At 46.9% G+C, this 12,552-nt stretch overlaps 1 protein-coding gene across 1 annotated transcript in view; it reads left to right on the top strand.

Annotated features, from left to right (window-relative positions):
* The window catches only part of LOC149365535 (dihydropyrimidinase-related protein 2-like), an 85,087-nt gene that overhangs the window by 66,348 nt on the left and 6,187 nt on the right, over positions 1-12,552 (top strand). Inside the window, exons 4-13 of the mRNA XM_089543784.1 lie at positions 431-500; positions 3,948-4,061; positions 4,596-4,757; positions 5,808-5,947; positions 6,860-6,928; positions 7,559-7,679; positions 8,066-8,222; positions 9,522-9,663; positions 10,774-10,857; positions 11,992-12,171. Of these exons, the coding sequence (XP_089399910.1) occupies positions 431-500; positions 3,948-4,061; positions 4,596-4,757; positions 5,808-5,947; positions 6,860-6,928; positions 7,559-7,679; positions 8,066-8,222; positions 9,522-9,663; positions 10,774-10,857; positions 11,992-12,171 (1,239 nt within the window). The remainder of the gene's footprint in view (positions 1-430; positions 501-3,947; positions 4,062-4,595; positions 4,758-5,807; positions 5,948-6,859; positions 6,929-7,558; positions 7,680-8,065; positions 8,223-9,521; positions 9,664-10,773; positions 10,858-11,991; positions 12,172-12,552) is intronic.

Here is a 12,552-nt window from a genome sequence, read left to right as displayed (position 1 = left end):
TCAGACTGTATAGTGCGTTTAGTTTTTTGCTTCCTCAACGCATAGCAATTTATAGCGAGTAAAATTTAAGCGCGAAATTTCCCTGCGCCGGTCAAACTCATTCGTATGAACGGGAAGCGCGGGACCCGCTTCTGATACGCTATCCAGGGGGGAATCTTGAACAGGCGCGTTGTTATTAAGTAGCAGCTTATAAGGAGCGGCCTTAATAGATAAATTGCACTTCACATCATGGCCTCTGTCACTTCTCTGCTCTGCTGAGACAGTGAGTTTATATCGGTGTTATACAACCGTGTCGACGTCACTTCAACGAACATGCTACAGGTGTTCATGCTCTGCTCTGTCTTGCTAAACTATATGTTAGTCGGTGGCGGTGAGTGTCTGCATGTGACATGACATGGAGCGCGCGACGCTTTTTGCCACTGGCAGGCAGGTTGGCAAGGACCTCACCATACCTGGAGGCACCAGGACCATTGAGGCCAAAGGACAGCTGGTCATTCCCGGTACGTGGTACAGATGCCTAGCGATTGGCACTGCGAGGCAACAGCTATAGGCTGCAACAAGTCACGCTGCGATTCTTTCCTCATTTTCGAATACGCACGCGTATGCTTGATCCGGTTGATCTGAACGCGTACGACTCCATATTTTCACTGAATGCGAAACCTTTCCCGACGTCATGTTCTTCGTCATTCGGATACGTCCAGTGAAGAACATATTAAAGCGATAGCGCTTCAGTTGTCGCACCAAAACCCCGTTGATTGGTCGAAGGAGGTCGCGTGACCTTGTGACGTATGACAACCTGCACTCCGGGTTGTGAGCAACCTAGTTTCTCGGCAGCAACCTAGACAGAAAATCAAAATAAAAAGAATCAGAAAAAATATCTTATACATACGGGATAACCGATACCTGCTACTACAGCTAGCAGTCCCGATATGGCGGTTGATGGACCGAGAATCGCAAAGAAACTGACGCAGACACAGACAGAAGTTGCAACAGAAGCTGGGACAAATGAAAAATCTGATGCTATCGCATTCCACTCTTTAGATTACTTATAGGGCTACTGAAGCGCTTTTAGAATTCGATGAGTTTAAGGTTGCCGAATGTGCGAAACGTGCAAGTAAAGCCTGCGAAATCGTTTTGCTCTAGCATATAAAATGGGGGCGTAATCGCCGAATAAAGTCGTCGTCGGCGTTCAGGCTTTTCTGAAGTGCACAGCAGCGGGCAGAGGCCCCGATAATGACGTCACGTATGACGGCCCTATCGCGTGTTGCGTAAATCAGAGAAAATCGAAAAAAAAAATTCTCTCGGCTTAACCGCGCGTTTGTTTGGGCTCAAATTTCGCACAGAGGTTGCATTTGGTAGTCAGTTTTGTTTTATACTACATTTAGGTGGGGTACTTGCCTGATTCAGTCAGAATTTTTTGGAAATCCCCATCGTATGTGGCGACGACGATCCAAAACTGAAAGACATCGCAGTAATGTAGAGTTACTGTATATGCTACCAAAGGTAGTAGAGTTGCGCGTAGGTCCGCCATCTTGCCTGTCAAGCAACCGAAGTTATGCGGCGAAGCCGCACTCCGTTTCTGCAGGCGACATGCCTAGCGCATCACCGATCGACCGTGGGCGCTTTTCCGAGGTTCTTAAACCACTTTTTCGATTGATCGCAAACAAAAAGCATCTAAAAAGCTGACCGCGTAACCTAGACAAAAAATATAGCCAAGAAAAAACGCTGCTGTTTCTAGCGCGCGCCGTGAACTGCGGCAGCATGCGATTCCCACAGTCACCTTCCCCGATCTATTTACCTCATAACCTAATGGCAGACTCAGTATTCTAAATACGCCGCGCAAATGCAGCATTCATTCATCTTTGCGGCAACATTTATTCACCGGACCTACGTTAAAAAACCTGTTTATAGTCTCCTTTACTAAATATGAAACCCTGCAGAAAGTTATGAGCCGGAACTATAAAAAGGACAGTATAAAAATCCAAAATACAGTTTACTCGAAACTGTATGAACGCTACCATCTGAAGTAAACAATCAGATGCCTAAACATGTTTCCCTCGATTAAAAATTGTTTGCCATTCAGGACAAGACAACAGGGATAAATACGCAACGCAGAGCTCTATTTTAGCGTTTCAATAGTGTACTCGAAAAAGCGCAGAGCCGCAAGTCCAGCCTGTTTTCGGTAAAGAAACCTCAAAGCAACTTTTAGCAAAAAAAAAAAACAAAACGAAAAAGGCGTGAGCTACGCACGCTAGACACCCTACAGCAGCGAACGTAAACAGCCGTTGGATAATGGATCCGCTTCGAACTTGGCCGGCTGTCAATCCAGTTCGCTGCCGGCCTGCGTCATCAGCGCACGTGTTTCTGGTCCGATGGGCAAAACATGCACCGTACCGAGGAGGCTCTCACAGAGAGAAGAAAGGCTGCAGGGCGTCTCGAATCGGGGAACAGAGGCAGCGGGGGAGCCCTCGACACCGGTAAAACCGGTTCAGAACCGAAAGTGGAGGATTTTGCCCATCGAGCGTCGTCTTCTCCGCAGTACACGGTTGCTTGGACACCACGTGATGGCGCTCTACCAATGGAGTCGCGAGCGGCGTTTATCAAACAGACGCGCAACTCTGCTACCTTTGGTAGCATATACAGTAACTCTACAGTAATGGTACCCTTAGCGCCATCTCGCACCCACCGGAGAAACCCAGCTGTGCTAAGTGGAGAGCTCGTTTCTCCGATGGCTGCGAGATGGCGCCACGCATACCATTGCTGCGAAGTCTCGATTTTGGTTCTCCGTCGCCACAGACGATGGGGATTTCCAAATAATTCTGCCCGAATCAGGCAAGTACCCCACCTAAATGTAGTATCAAACAAAACTGACCACTAAATGCAACCTCTGTGCGAAATTTGAGCCCGAACAAACGCGCGGTTAAGCCGAAAGAATTTTTCTTCGATTTTCTCCGATTTGCGCAACAGTCGGTACGTTTCCAGCGAATAAACGGCTATTCCATGGAAGAAAACCGACGCCATCGAAGGTGAAGCTCACGATGCATTGTTTGGCGCCATCTGACGACACACAGCAGCATTCAGGCGTAAGCAGCAGACATCTGAAATTTCGGCAACAATGACGTCACTGCCGAGTTTCCCCGCACTCCTCCAACGTAGTGAGAAGCCTAAACATCGTCGCGGTTTTAATCGATGATTGACATCATTTTAAATGCTAGTGCTGAAATACTTTGCATGCTTTATCTAGAAGCTTGATAGGTTCGAATTCTTGAATAACCTCGAATTCTCAAAGCACCGTTTCAGCTTCCCTTTAAGCGTCGCCTCAGTTTTTCTTCTCCCGGCGGATAACAGAGTGAATTCACTCCGTTACCTCAACAAACCATTAGTGTTTCATTCTCCGCATTACAAGCCTCACCCTCGTCCATTTCGTCCTATTGATTTCAGCTGTTGAAGTGGTCAGCTGGTCTGTACTCTTCAAAACACGGTGCTCTCTCTGCGTGGAGTGATCTTACGCGTGCTTTTTTATGGACGCTACGCACGCAATTAGAGAGCGCCAATTGAAACAAGGACAATTCAACTGTTGCCAGTGAATAAAATGCCGGCAGATTCTCAACACCACGGAACCCACGAGACAGAACGGAGGAAAGGCAGCTCACGGAGCGCATGGCTGGAACAGCAAAAACGACAATAACAAAAAAACTGTACCGCATATGCTTGGCCGGTGGGCGATGCTTGGCCATGCAGGGAAAAGTACGTCATGTATTAGTTCTTTTGGATGGCGTTACAATCACTGCGGGAAGCCAAGCTTCGTTCTTTAACGCAGCGGCTCAAGCATTTGTTGACGACTAATGAATTCTTTGTTTAATTCCTAGAAACTGGTCCTTCAGTGCTTAGTTCGGCCCAGGGCATCCCCACGTGTGCGAGCAAGCCCGTGCTTTCTTGTGCCGCAGGTGGAATCGACACTGCCACGCACTTCCAGCTGCCCCTGCCCAGCGGCATCAGGTCGGCCGATGACTTCTACTCGGGCACGCGGGCGGCCGTCGCTGGAGGAACCACCATGATCAGTGAGTGGACAAAAAGCTGGCTCATCGCCTGCGAGTGAATTAATTTGTGGTTAGATGCACTCCACAGGCACAGCGAATTGCTCAAGGAGGTCTAAACTCACGAATACCCACTGTTCGTAAATAGGCGGTCGATGTAACGAAGGCGTACTTCTTGTCAGGAAGCCTCGTTATATCACGATATTTGCAATATCGAGGTTTGTTAGTACCCGTGTTTGGCTTTGCGTCGAAGGCAGATGCTCTCTCTCTCTTTTTTTTAACTTGTTGGTCGTGGTACGCACTGGCATCGCGCGCGCTCTAGAGTCCGCACGGCCAGAACCGTTCACGGAGGCGCTGCGTTCAGGCGCCGTTTCGTTTACCTCTCGGCAGATGGCGAGCCGTCACCGCCCGCTCATCGTTTGTTTCGGGCGCGCGTGCTTTAAATTCGTGGCTGTGCACTCTCACATGCCGTATCCTTAACTGACACTTAATGACGCTGGAGGTATTGAGAGCTATGTAAGCTGACTTAGATTGTTTGTGTCTTGTCTTCGCTTGCAGTTGACTGCGTCCTGGACACAACGTGCTCGCCGCTGGAGGCCTATGAGAAGTGGAAGAGCTGGGCCGACGAGAAAGTGTGCTGTGACTACGGCCTGCAGCTGGCTGTGACTTCCTTCGACCCCAAGACCAAGGAGGAACTTGAGACGCTCGTCAAGGAGAAAGGTGCGGTCGTGTTTCTTTTTTTCCAAGCAACAATAACAGCGACCTTACTTTGCGAGCCAGTTTAGTCTAAAGTCCGCCATCACACCTAATTACTTTGGCGATTAACAGGCGGCACGATGTTTACACATGTCTGCAGTAATTCGTGACGTGCCCTATGCATGTTTTCCATTTGTCTTCAGCCCTTGCTACGGAGTAAAATAGTCACTCTAGTAAAAAAGACAGAAGAGCGGACTCTGCTGACAAGAGCACGCGACTAGTGTTAGATCGGTATGGAGCTTCGTGGCGCATCCGACAGGTGGCGTCGCGGACATAATGAGTACTAGAGTGGTAGTTTCAGACACTGTAATGAGTGGCTCTTGTAGGAGACTTCCGCCACACCGGCCACCAAAAGGCGAGACGGTAGCTTTTGCAACGATGGTGTCATAGTGCATTGACGTACAGCTGCATCTGCTTAAGAAAGCGTTCCCGGTTCAGCGGTGCATGCTCTCGGGATGTTTCGCCAGGTGGTTTCATCTTCTGGCACGATTAGAAACTTTGGCCGACTGGGCTTAGGATATAGTACGATGGCGGGCATAGATGAAACCCAGTCGAAAGCCCAAGTCACGATGTTTGACGGCTGCCCACATCGCTTCTCAGCTTTGCTGTTGCTGAGCTTTGTTTTCTTTACGAGTACTGGTTGGCTCATCGAATGACACCTCAGTATCCTGTCCCTTGGACGCTGATCGACGCCAAACCGACTTCATATCGTTAGCCGTAACGACTGTGTTGAAATACGGTGACTATGAAGTCATTACTGCTGATCATCGACATTTGGTTTCGCGTTCGTGGCTCGGATTAACCACTGAGCGTCATGAGCCGTACATGTAGCTCACGAACCAAGCCTCAGTGCTCGTGAGGGATTGGTCAAATTCTGCTATCACAGTATTTAGAAGCAGATTAGCTTCCGTTTGAATTAAAGGTGTTGACTTTTTGCTTTTCAACAGAGGGTAGAGATCAGTAAATAGAACAGACGACGCTTGCAACCTGAAGTCTTTGCTCCTCACCGTGCAGGTATCAACACCTTCCGAGCTTATCTCAGCATGGACCCGCTGATGCTGTCCGACCTCCAGATGCTGCACCTCCTCGAGGTTTCCAAGCACCTTGGCTGTCTCACCACAGTTCACGCTGAGCATGGTGGCATCATCGCGGAGGTGAGAACAGAATCGCTGTGCGGTTCTGGTCACATTCTGACTCGATTGTGTTGAAAGCGAAAATTTCGAATATGAGCCTATTTCGATTGCATCTCGAATTTTCATGAAACCTACGTTCGTTTTTTATTTCCTGTGTTGAATTGGACGGATTAAATTGGAAATGCGCGCGTTTGCACTCGGAGTGTTTGCGTCGAATTCCCAATAGAGACATGATGTGCTGTGCAGACATCTAGTTTTTCCGCTGCACACCAGCGTATAGTGGCGCTGCCGGCATTCGCGATTCTAGCGCATGCATGAGCACACTGCTGTGCACTTGAATATAAGGTTGCGCAATAGAATGTAATAAGACTAGCTGTGGGCACACACAAAAAAAAAACAGAAAAGAAAACAGAAACAGAAGAAGAAAGTATACTTGAAGTAAACAGAACAAGTGGTTGAAGTCATTCATTCATTAAAATTCTGTGTCCAAGAACTCTAATGTGCTTGTATCATTATTTTTATTTGTTTATTTTCAATTTTTACATACTGCAGCCTCGCAATGAGGCTATCTGCGGTAACTGGCATTTGAATGCTAATAATGTGCAGAATATGTTACCGATGATTTGCACAGCGACTTAGATGTGTTTCTAAACATCTAATGTATCGAATCGCCCCACGTTCCGGCTGCTAGATGTTGAGGTTTTAGAGTTTTCGAGTTTATTTACATGGTTCCTGCGCTTGTAGAGATCTTGCGAAGGCAAAACATCGTAAAAAAAAAACTGCGCCTACACCGCGCTTAAATAGTAATAGAAAATTGCTGTTCATAAACTTCTGTTGCTCTTATTTGTATTCTTCGCTTCTATTTTGTTTTGCGCGTGCAAAGGTGAAATAAAAGGATTTGAAAAATTTTGAGATATGGCACTTATTTTGCAGAACCAAAAGAGGATTCTTGGTCTTGGAGTCACAGGACCTGAAGGTGTAGTCTACAGTCAGCCTGAAGAGGTGAGTTGTGAAGACTCCAAAAATTAGAAGCTTTGCAAAAGGTGTTTTTTGTCTCTCAACGGTTATCACAATGTAGGGTGCGCTTCCTTTCAGAAGCAGAGGCTGATGTGGCGTTATCTGTAGAAAGCAGCCTGCTGACCTATAGCGATCGAAAATAAGGACATCAGCTAGCAGTGACGACTATTATTCTACAGCGAAATGCGCCTTAAAAATGTAAAAGCTCTTGGGAAGCATGAAAGTTCCTAACGCTAGCCCCTGACAATTACACCTTTTTAACCTATATTACAGCCAGTGGTATATACTGTTTGATAACACCTTTTGCGCTATTCTGTACAATGTAATTTTGAAACATGATCTCATTACATCTTTGTGGTATGTGCACGCCGACTGACACCTCTGCGAATCGGGCATTCCGATTTTTTACACTGGCGTTGTTACTAGGGGTGGATGGGCAGCAAAACAGAAGCTTGTTGCTGCACCGCACGTAAATTAACAGCTAAAATTTTGCGTTCTTAGTTTATCACAATTTCACTGGCACAGCAAAACCTTAATAAATTTGCGTGAAATGGGCTGTGTGCGTGCAGAAGTTGCTGACTTTCTTTCGCTTGTGTATTGTTCACTTAAAACAAGGTGGAAGCCGAGGCCACTCTGCGGGCGATCGTCATGGCCAATCAGGTGGCGACGCCACTCCTTGTTTCGCCCGTGATGAGCAAGTCTGCGGCAGAGATGATCGTGCAGAAACGCAACGACGGTAAGTTAAACATGAAAATGAAACGCAATGTCTGGATTTTACACTTAATGCCTTTGTAGTGGCCGGGATCAGTTGTAGAGCGATAAAGCCACTCTTTAGCGCTGTATGAATGAAGAGCCGTGTCTCGTTTGTAGTAAGCACTGCTTTGCAAAAAAAAAAAAAAAAACGAACAAACTGCAAAACATCAAAGGGATGTCCCATGCCTTTCATTTAGCGAACTTTACGCTTAGAATTGTAGGCTGTCTCTCTCACTTAATGAAATCCACAGCTAAAGTGTATTTTATGGTTTGCAGGATCTAGATTTGCTTGGCTTTGTGCTTTGGTTCAGCCGTTTCCAGATTGAGTCACAAAATGTCGTTCTTCACTGCTCTCCGCGTGCTGTACAGGGTGTGTGGTGTTTGGCCAGCCAACTTCTGCCAGCCTGGGCACAGACGGAAGTCACTACTACAACAAGTGTTGGAGCCACGCTGCCAACCACGTGACTTCGCCTCCGCTGAATCCGGACCCCTCAACACCGGGTCGCCTCATGGACCTGCTTGGATGGTATGAGCCGGACTTCGTGCGCTTGCCACTGTTAACTTCAGTACACGGGAAAAATGCGAACAGCATCCAACAGCAAGGCGACAAGCGAGGCCATTGTGTTTCTTCGCTAGCATAGCGTAATTTCTCTAGTGCGGTGGGCTGAAGTTAATTAAACTCACTTAATTTGATTTTTCAGTTTATTCGAACTGAGGCTTCGATCCCATCAATATCAGCTGTGCTAAAAAGGTCTTGTTAATACGAACTCTGCATAATTAGAACGAATATTTAAGCACCCTTGAGTTAAGATTAGGGAGAGTATGCGTGCATGGGATCGTTTGATGGCACAGTACATGCTGAGGTGTTGCTAATATAAAAAAAATACTTGGATACATGAACACGTGGTCCATGCGTAAATAGAATGTCAAGTGCACGTTTGTTCACTGTAAGTGAGGACCTTACAGGGACCTTGAGGGGAGCTCTATCCAAATATTGTGCTCGGTAAAAATCGTCTCTCTGGCTCCTTCTGGGTGTGTTGGCGCTTGTCCATCAGCAAAAGGCACACTTATGGTTGAGAAAATTTCATTGAAGAGCCTTCCCGCCACTCAATTTAAACTTGTGACGTCTACACCGAAAAGGACTCCGTGATCACCGTTTTGGAGTGAATGGTGTTGCAGCATAGCATCCGAGATCCGCGAAAAAGGAAGTCGACGCACGCTGCTCAGTTTGAAATCTGCCGGGTAATGGCGACACCTGTATTTCGTTTTCTGACCTTTCCCAGCTTGCAAGAATACCTTTCGGTGAGAGTGGTCTCTGCGATTAGGACGCCATACCCTATCGACAGAGGCTGACCAATTTGTCCCCTGTGTTCCCTTAAGGCTGCAATTTGAAGGTTGCCGAAGGGAAATGTACATGTATAAGGGGTATTCATGTGAAGTCGTGGGCGCCATTTTGTTGCCCACGGTGCGGCTTCAGTAGCTCTGGCCGGAGCAGGACTAGGAGGCGATAATCGCGTTAGACACGCGCGTAGCCTTTTGTATGCAGTGCTTCACTGACGACAAAATGGAGGCCACTGTGATATCGGTGAATGCTTTCTATACCATTAACGCACGACACTGTAGACTAACTAGAAAACTAGACAAACTGCGTTGGTGCGGAATTTGCTGAAGGATAATTAGAACGTTGCACATTCAAACCTGGCAGTAGATTTCTGGCATGGTTATACGCTAAATCTGGTCTCTAAGTTCATGAACACTACACCAAAACAAGAGTGCATGTGCAGCAGTGATAACGTTTAGACTAACGTTTTTTTTCTTTTTCCAGTGGTGATCTCCACGTTACTGGCTCCCAGCACTGCACCTACACCACAGGGCAGAGGGCAGCCGGAGCCAACGACTTCACCAAGATCCCGCACGGAGTCAACGGCGTCGAGGAGAGGATGCTAATCATCTGGGAGAAAGGAGTGGTGAGTTGGCGCAGTGCGTTCTTGCGACCTGACCCGCTGGTTTGAAATAGAAAAACAATCAAGTTGCGCGTTGCCGTACAAGGTGGAAACAAGGAAGTAAAGCGCATGCGTTCTTCGTGTATGCCTTACCGCGTCATGCCGAGTACCTTGCTCGAATCAGGGACAGCCGCCTATCTGGGCAGCCGCTTTACCAACTAGGCTAACCAGGAAAGATAGCAGTTGGTAAGGTTTTCCTTAATTGCGATGTTTCTTAGGAAGCCGTTAGTTCACCTTTGTAGCCGTATGGCTGTGCTCACGAGGAGGCTATTAAGTAATTCATGTTAACGAGGTAAGGTTGATGCGTACACTAGAAGCTCATTGGCACGTTCCTGGTTCGTACGATTTCTGTGTTCGTACGCTCAAAATCGTGAACAAGAAAAACGTCCCTTAGTCTGAGTTGCATTCTTTCCGTCTGATTAATATTGTGCTCTCAGATAATATGATTGACTGGAAAGTATTTTCATAATTTTGTCAAATTTCGATCGTATGATACATTTACAGACCAACAGACGGTACGCTGACATATTAACTGGCCGAGCTTCGGGGCGCGCGACATAAACAAAAGCGCAGCGGCAGTCAGCGTTACGGTCACTTCTTGGCAGTGCAAAAGTGCCATGGGGCAAAGCATTAAAAAACTGCGACATTGTTGAAGTGGCTCTTTTGCAAGACATTTGTGCAGAGAGGCGAAACAAAAGATGGCGCCATTGACAGTGAGAGGTTTTCGCCGCTTGCGTCTTCGCCGGTCGCCGGGCTGGATATGTTGTTAAGTTTATTCCGCACTGGGGACAGCACGAATGCGAATAGAAACTCTGCAAGTACGAACTTTTCAGACTTTGTGCCAGCCAACAAACGTTGGCAAGATTTTTAGTAAGCAGAAATAACATAGAAGGCTTTATTAAGAAGTCTTGAGTCAGTCCTTTTTAAACAGTGGCTTGTAAAGCACGTTTCCTGGTACAATACGGACCCCCTACAGTATTTAAGAGAAAAGTATCCTCAAGTTACTACTACTGTAATTGTGCGAATGACTAATTAGGATTGTGAAGATCGGTTCTTATTCTCGCGTATTTTCAGATGACTGGCAAGATGGATGCCTGCCGCTTCGTTGCCGTGACGAGCACGAACGCCGCCAAGCTGTTCAACATTTATCCCAAGAAGGTAAACTTCTTGTGTTAGTCTTAACTTTCCTGCCTGCCCGAAAGCAACACACGTCTCATGTTATGCCCTGTCTGTAAAGACCTGTCGTTTGTGAGGTCGCCACCGCTAGCGATCAGCTTGTGACAGTTGTGTGAGGTCTGCTTTTTCCTACCCAGCCCAGCGAGATATGTGAAAGACGCATCCTGCTGCATCTTTGGCGACTCAGAGGGCACCACAAATGAAAGAAACTTCACCAGGATGCCAGTGTGCATTCAGAAACATCTGGCCTTCGACCAATTTCATTTAACTTTTTTTGTGTGTGAATCTGACGTCAAGCCCTAGTTGTTTTACGCTGATAATGCCATACATGATATATGTTGCAAAGCGTATAAAACTGCCATGTATACTTAATGTCAGAAGTATATTGTCGTGCATGGGACTGCCGGTTCGATCCGAAGCCATTGGTAACGCATTCCAGCTAGGGCGATTTGCGAAATATCACTGTATATAACAGTATAAAATAGCTCAGTTGGTAGAGCACCGTACACGAATTCGGAAGTCGTGGGTTCGGATCAAACCCATGGCATGTGGTTTTTTCTTCTGTTTTCTAATCAGGTATCTGTGAGCCATGAAAGGATTGCACGGTTTATTTCCCATAATCAACAACACAAGTTGATAGAAACATTCCCCTATGCTTTCCTTGGTCTCGGTGACTGTTGACTTTCTTCATATCTGTGTCATTACCAGCACCTCGTTTCCCTGTACTTGCCTGCTCCTATATCCAAAGTTAACCTGAATGATATTCTTAATATTAGACTGCGTGGCGGCTCGGACCTCGGTAATTTAATTAATGTAGTTAGAATAGCCGCACTTAGCTGCCTTATCTTAGGTCATGGGAAAAGGAAGAACACCACCACCATGAACTAGACTGAAGAGCTGCACAAAGTCTGTTCTTGTGAATAACGGTATTAGTTTTCCTGAGCCAATCATGCCGGCACATTTGCACATTATATCCACTAGGAGGTGTTTCTGACCTTCGCTCATCAATCCTCTAATCCTTTTCGTCGTTGCTCAGCACCACCGAGCTACGTCGCACAGCCACCAAACGCGGATCTTTGCTGTCTAAATGATCGAGCTGCGCCTGATTTTTCCCAGGGCCGCATCCAAGCTGGCTCGGATGCGGACATCGTCATCTGGGACCCGAAGAAGCTGACGACCATCTCCAAGAAGTCCCACTGCTCCACGGCCGACTTCAACATCTTCGAAGGCATGCAGGTTCGCGGCGGACCGCAGTACGTGCTCTCTGGAGGACACGTGGTCTTGGACGACGGTCAGGTGGGTCCTGTAGGGGATGCAGAGCGTTACAGGTCGACCAGGAGTAATTAGATGCATACTAAGCGTAAAATTATTGCATAGAGGAAAAAATAGAGAACTCAGCACTGTGCATAACGGCGTTCGCAGCACGAGATGCGGTAAGGGTTAATCTACGGTTATATTGCATATGCCTGTAAAGAGTAGCATGATTAGAAATATCAGCGATCGCTTGTTTCTTATACAGAGGTACTAAATAGCTATGCAGCTTGATAGCTGGTTAAACAAGGGTCGATGAGACAACATCGACAAATGTTATTAACCACCGAGCTCTGCCAAGATCGAAGAACTAGGCGAGAGTTTTTTATAATATGATCACTATCGGGCCTCATGAGGTCAGCCTTC

This window comes from Amblyomma mixtum, chromosome 1 (assembly GCF_055824585.1).
Source record: "Amblyomma mixtum isolate Tamu chromosome 1, ASM5582458v1, whole genome shotgun sequence".
NCBI lineage: Eukaryota > Metazoa > Arthropoda > Arachnida > Ixodida > Ixodidae > Amblyomma > Amblyomma mixtum.
The sequence above is the reverse complement of the archived record's forward strand: the minus strand, read 5'-3'. Positions and strand labels throughout refer to the sequence as shown.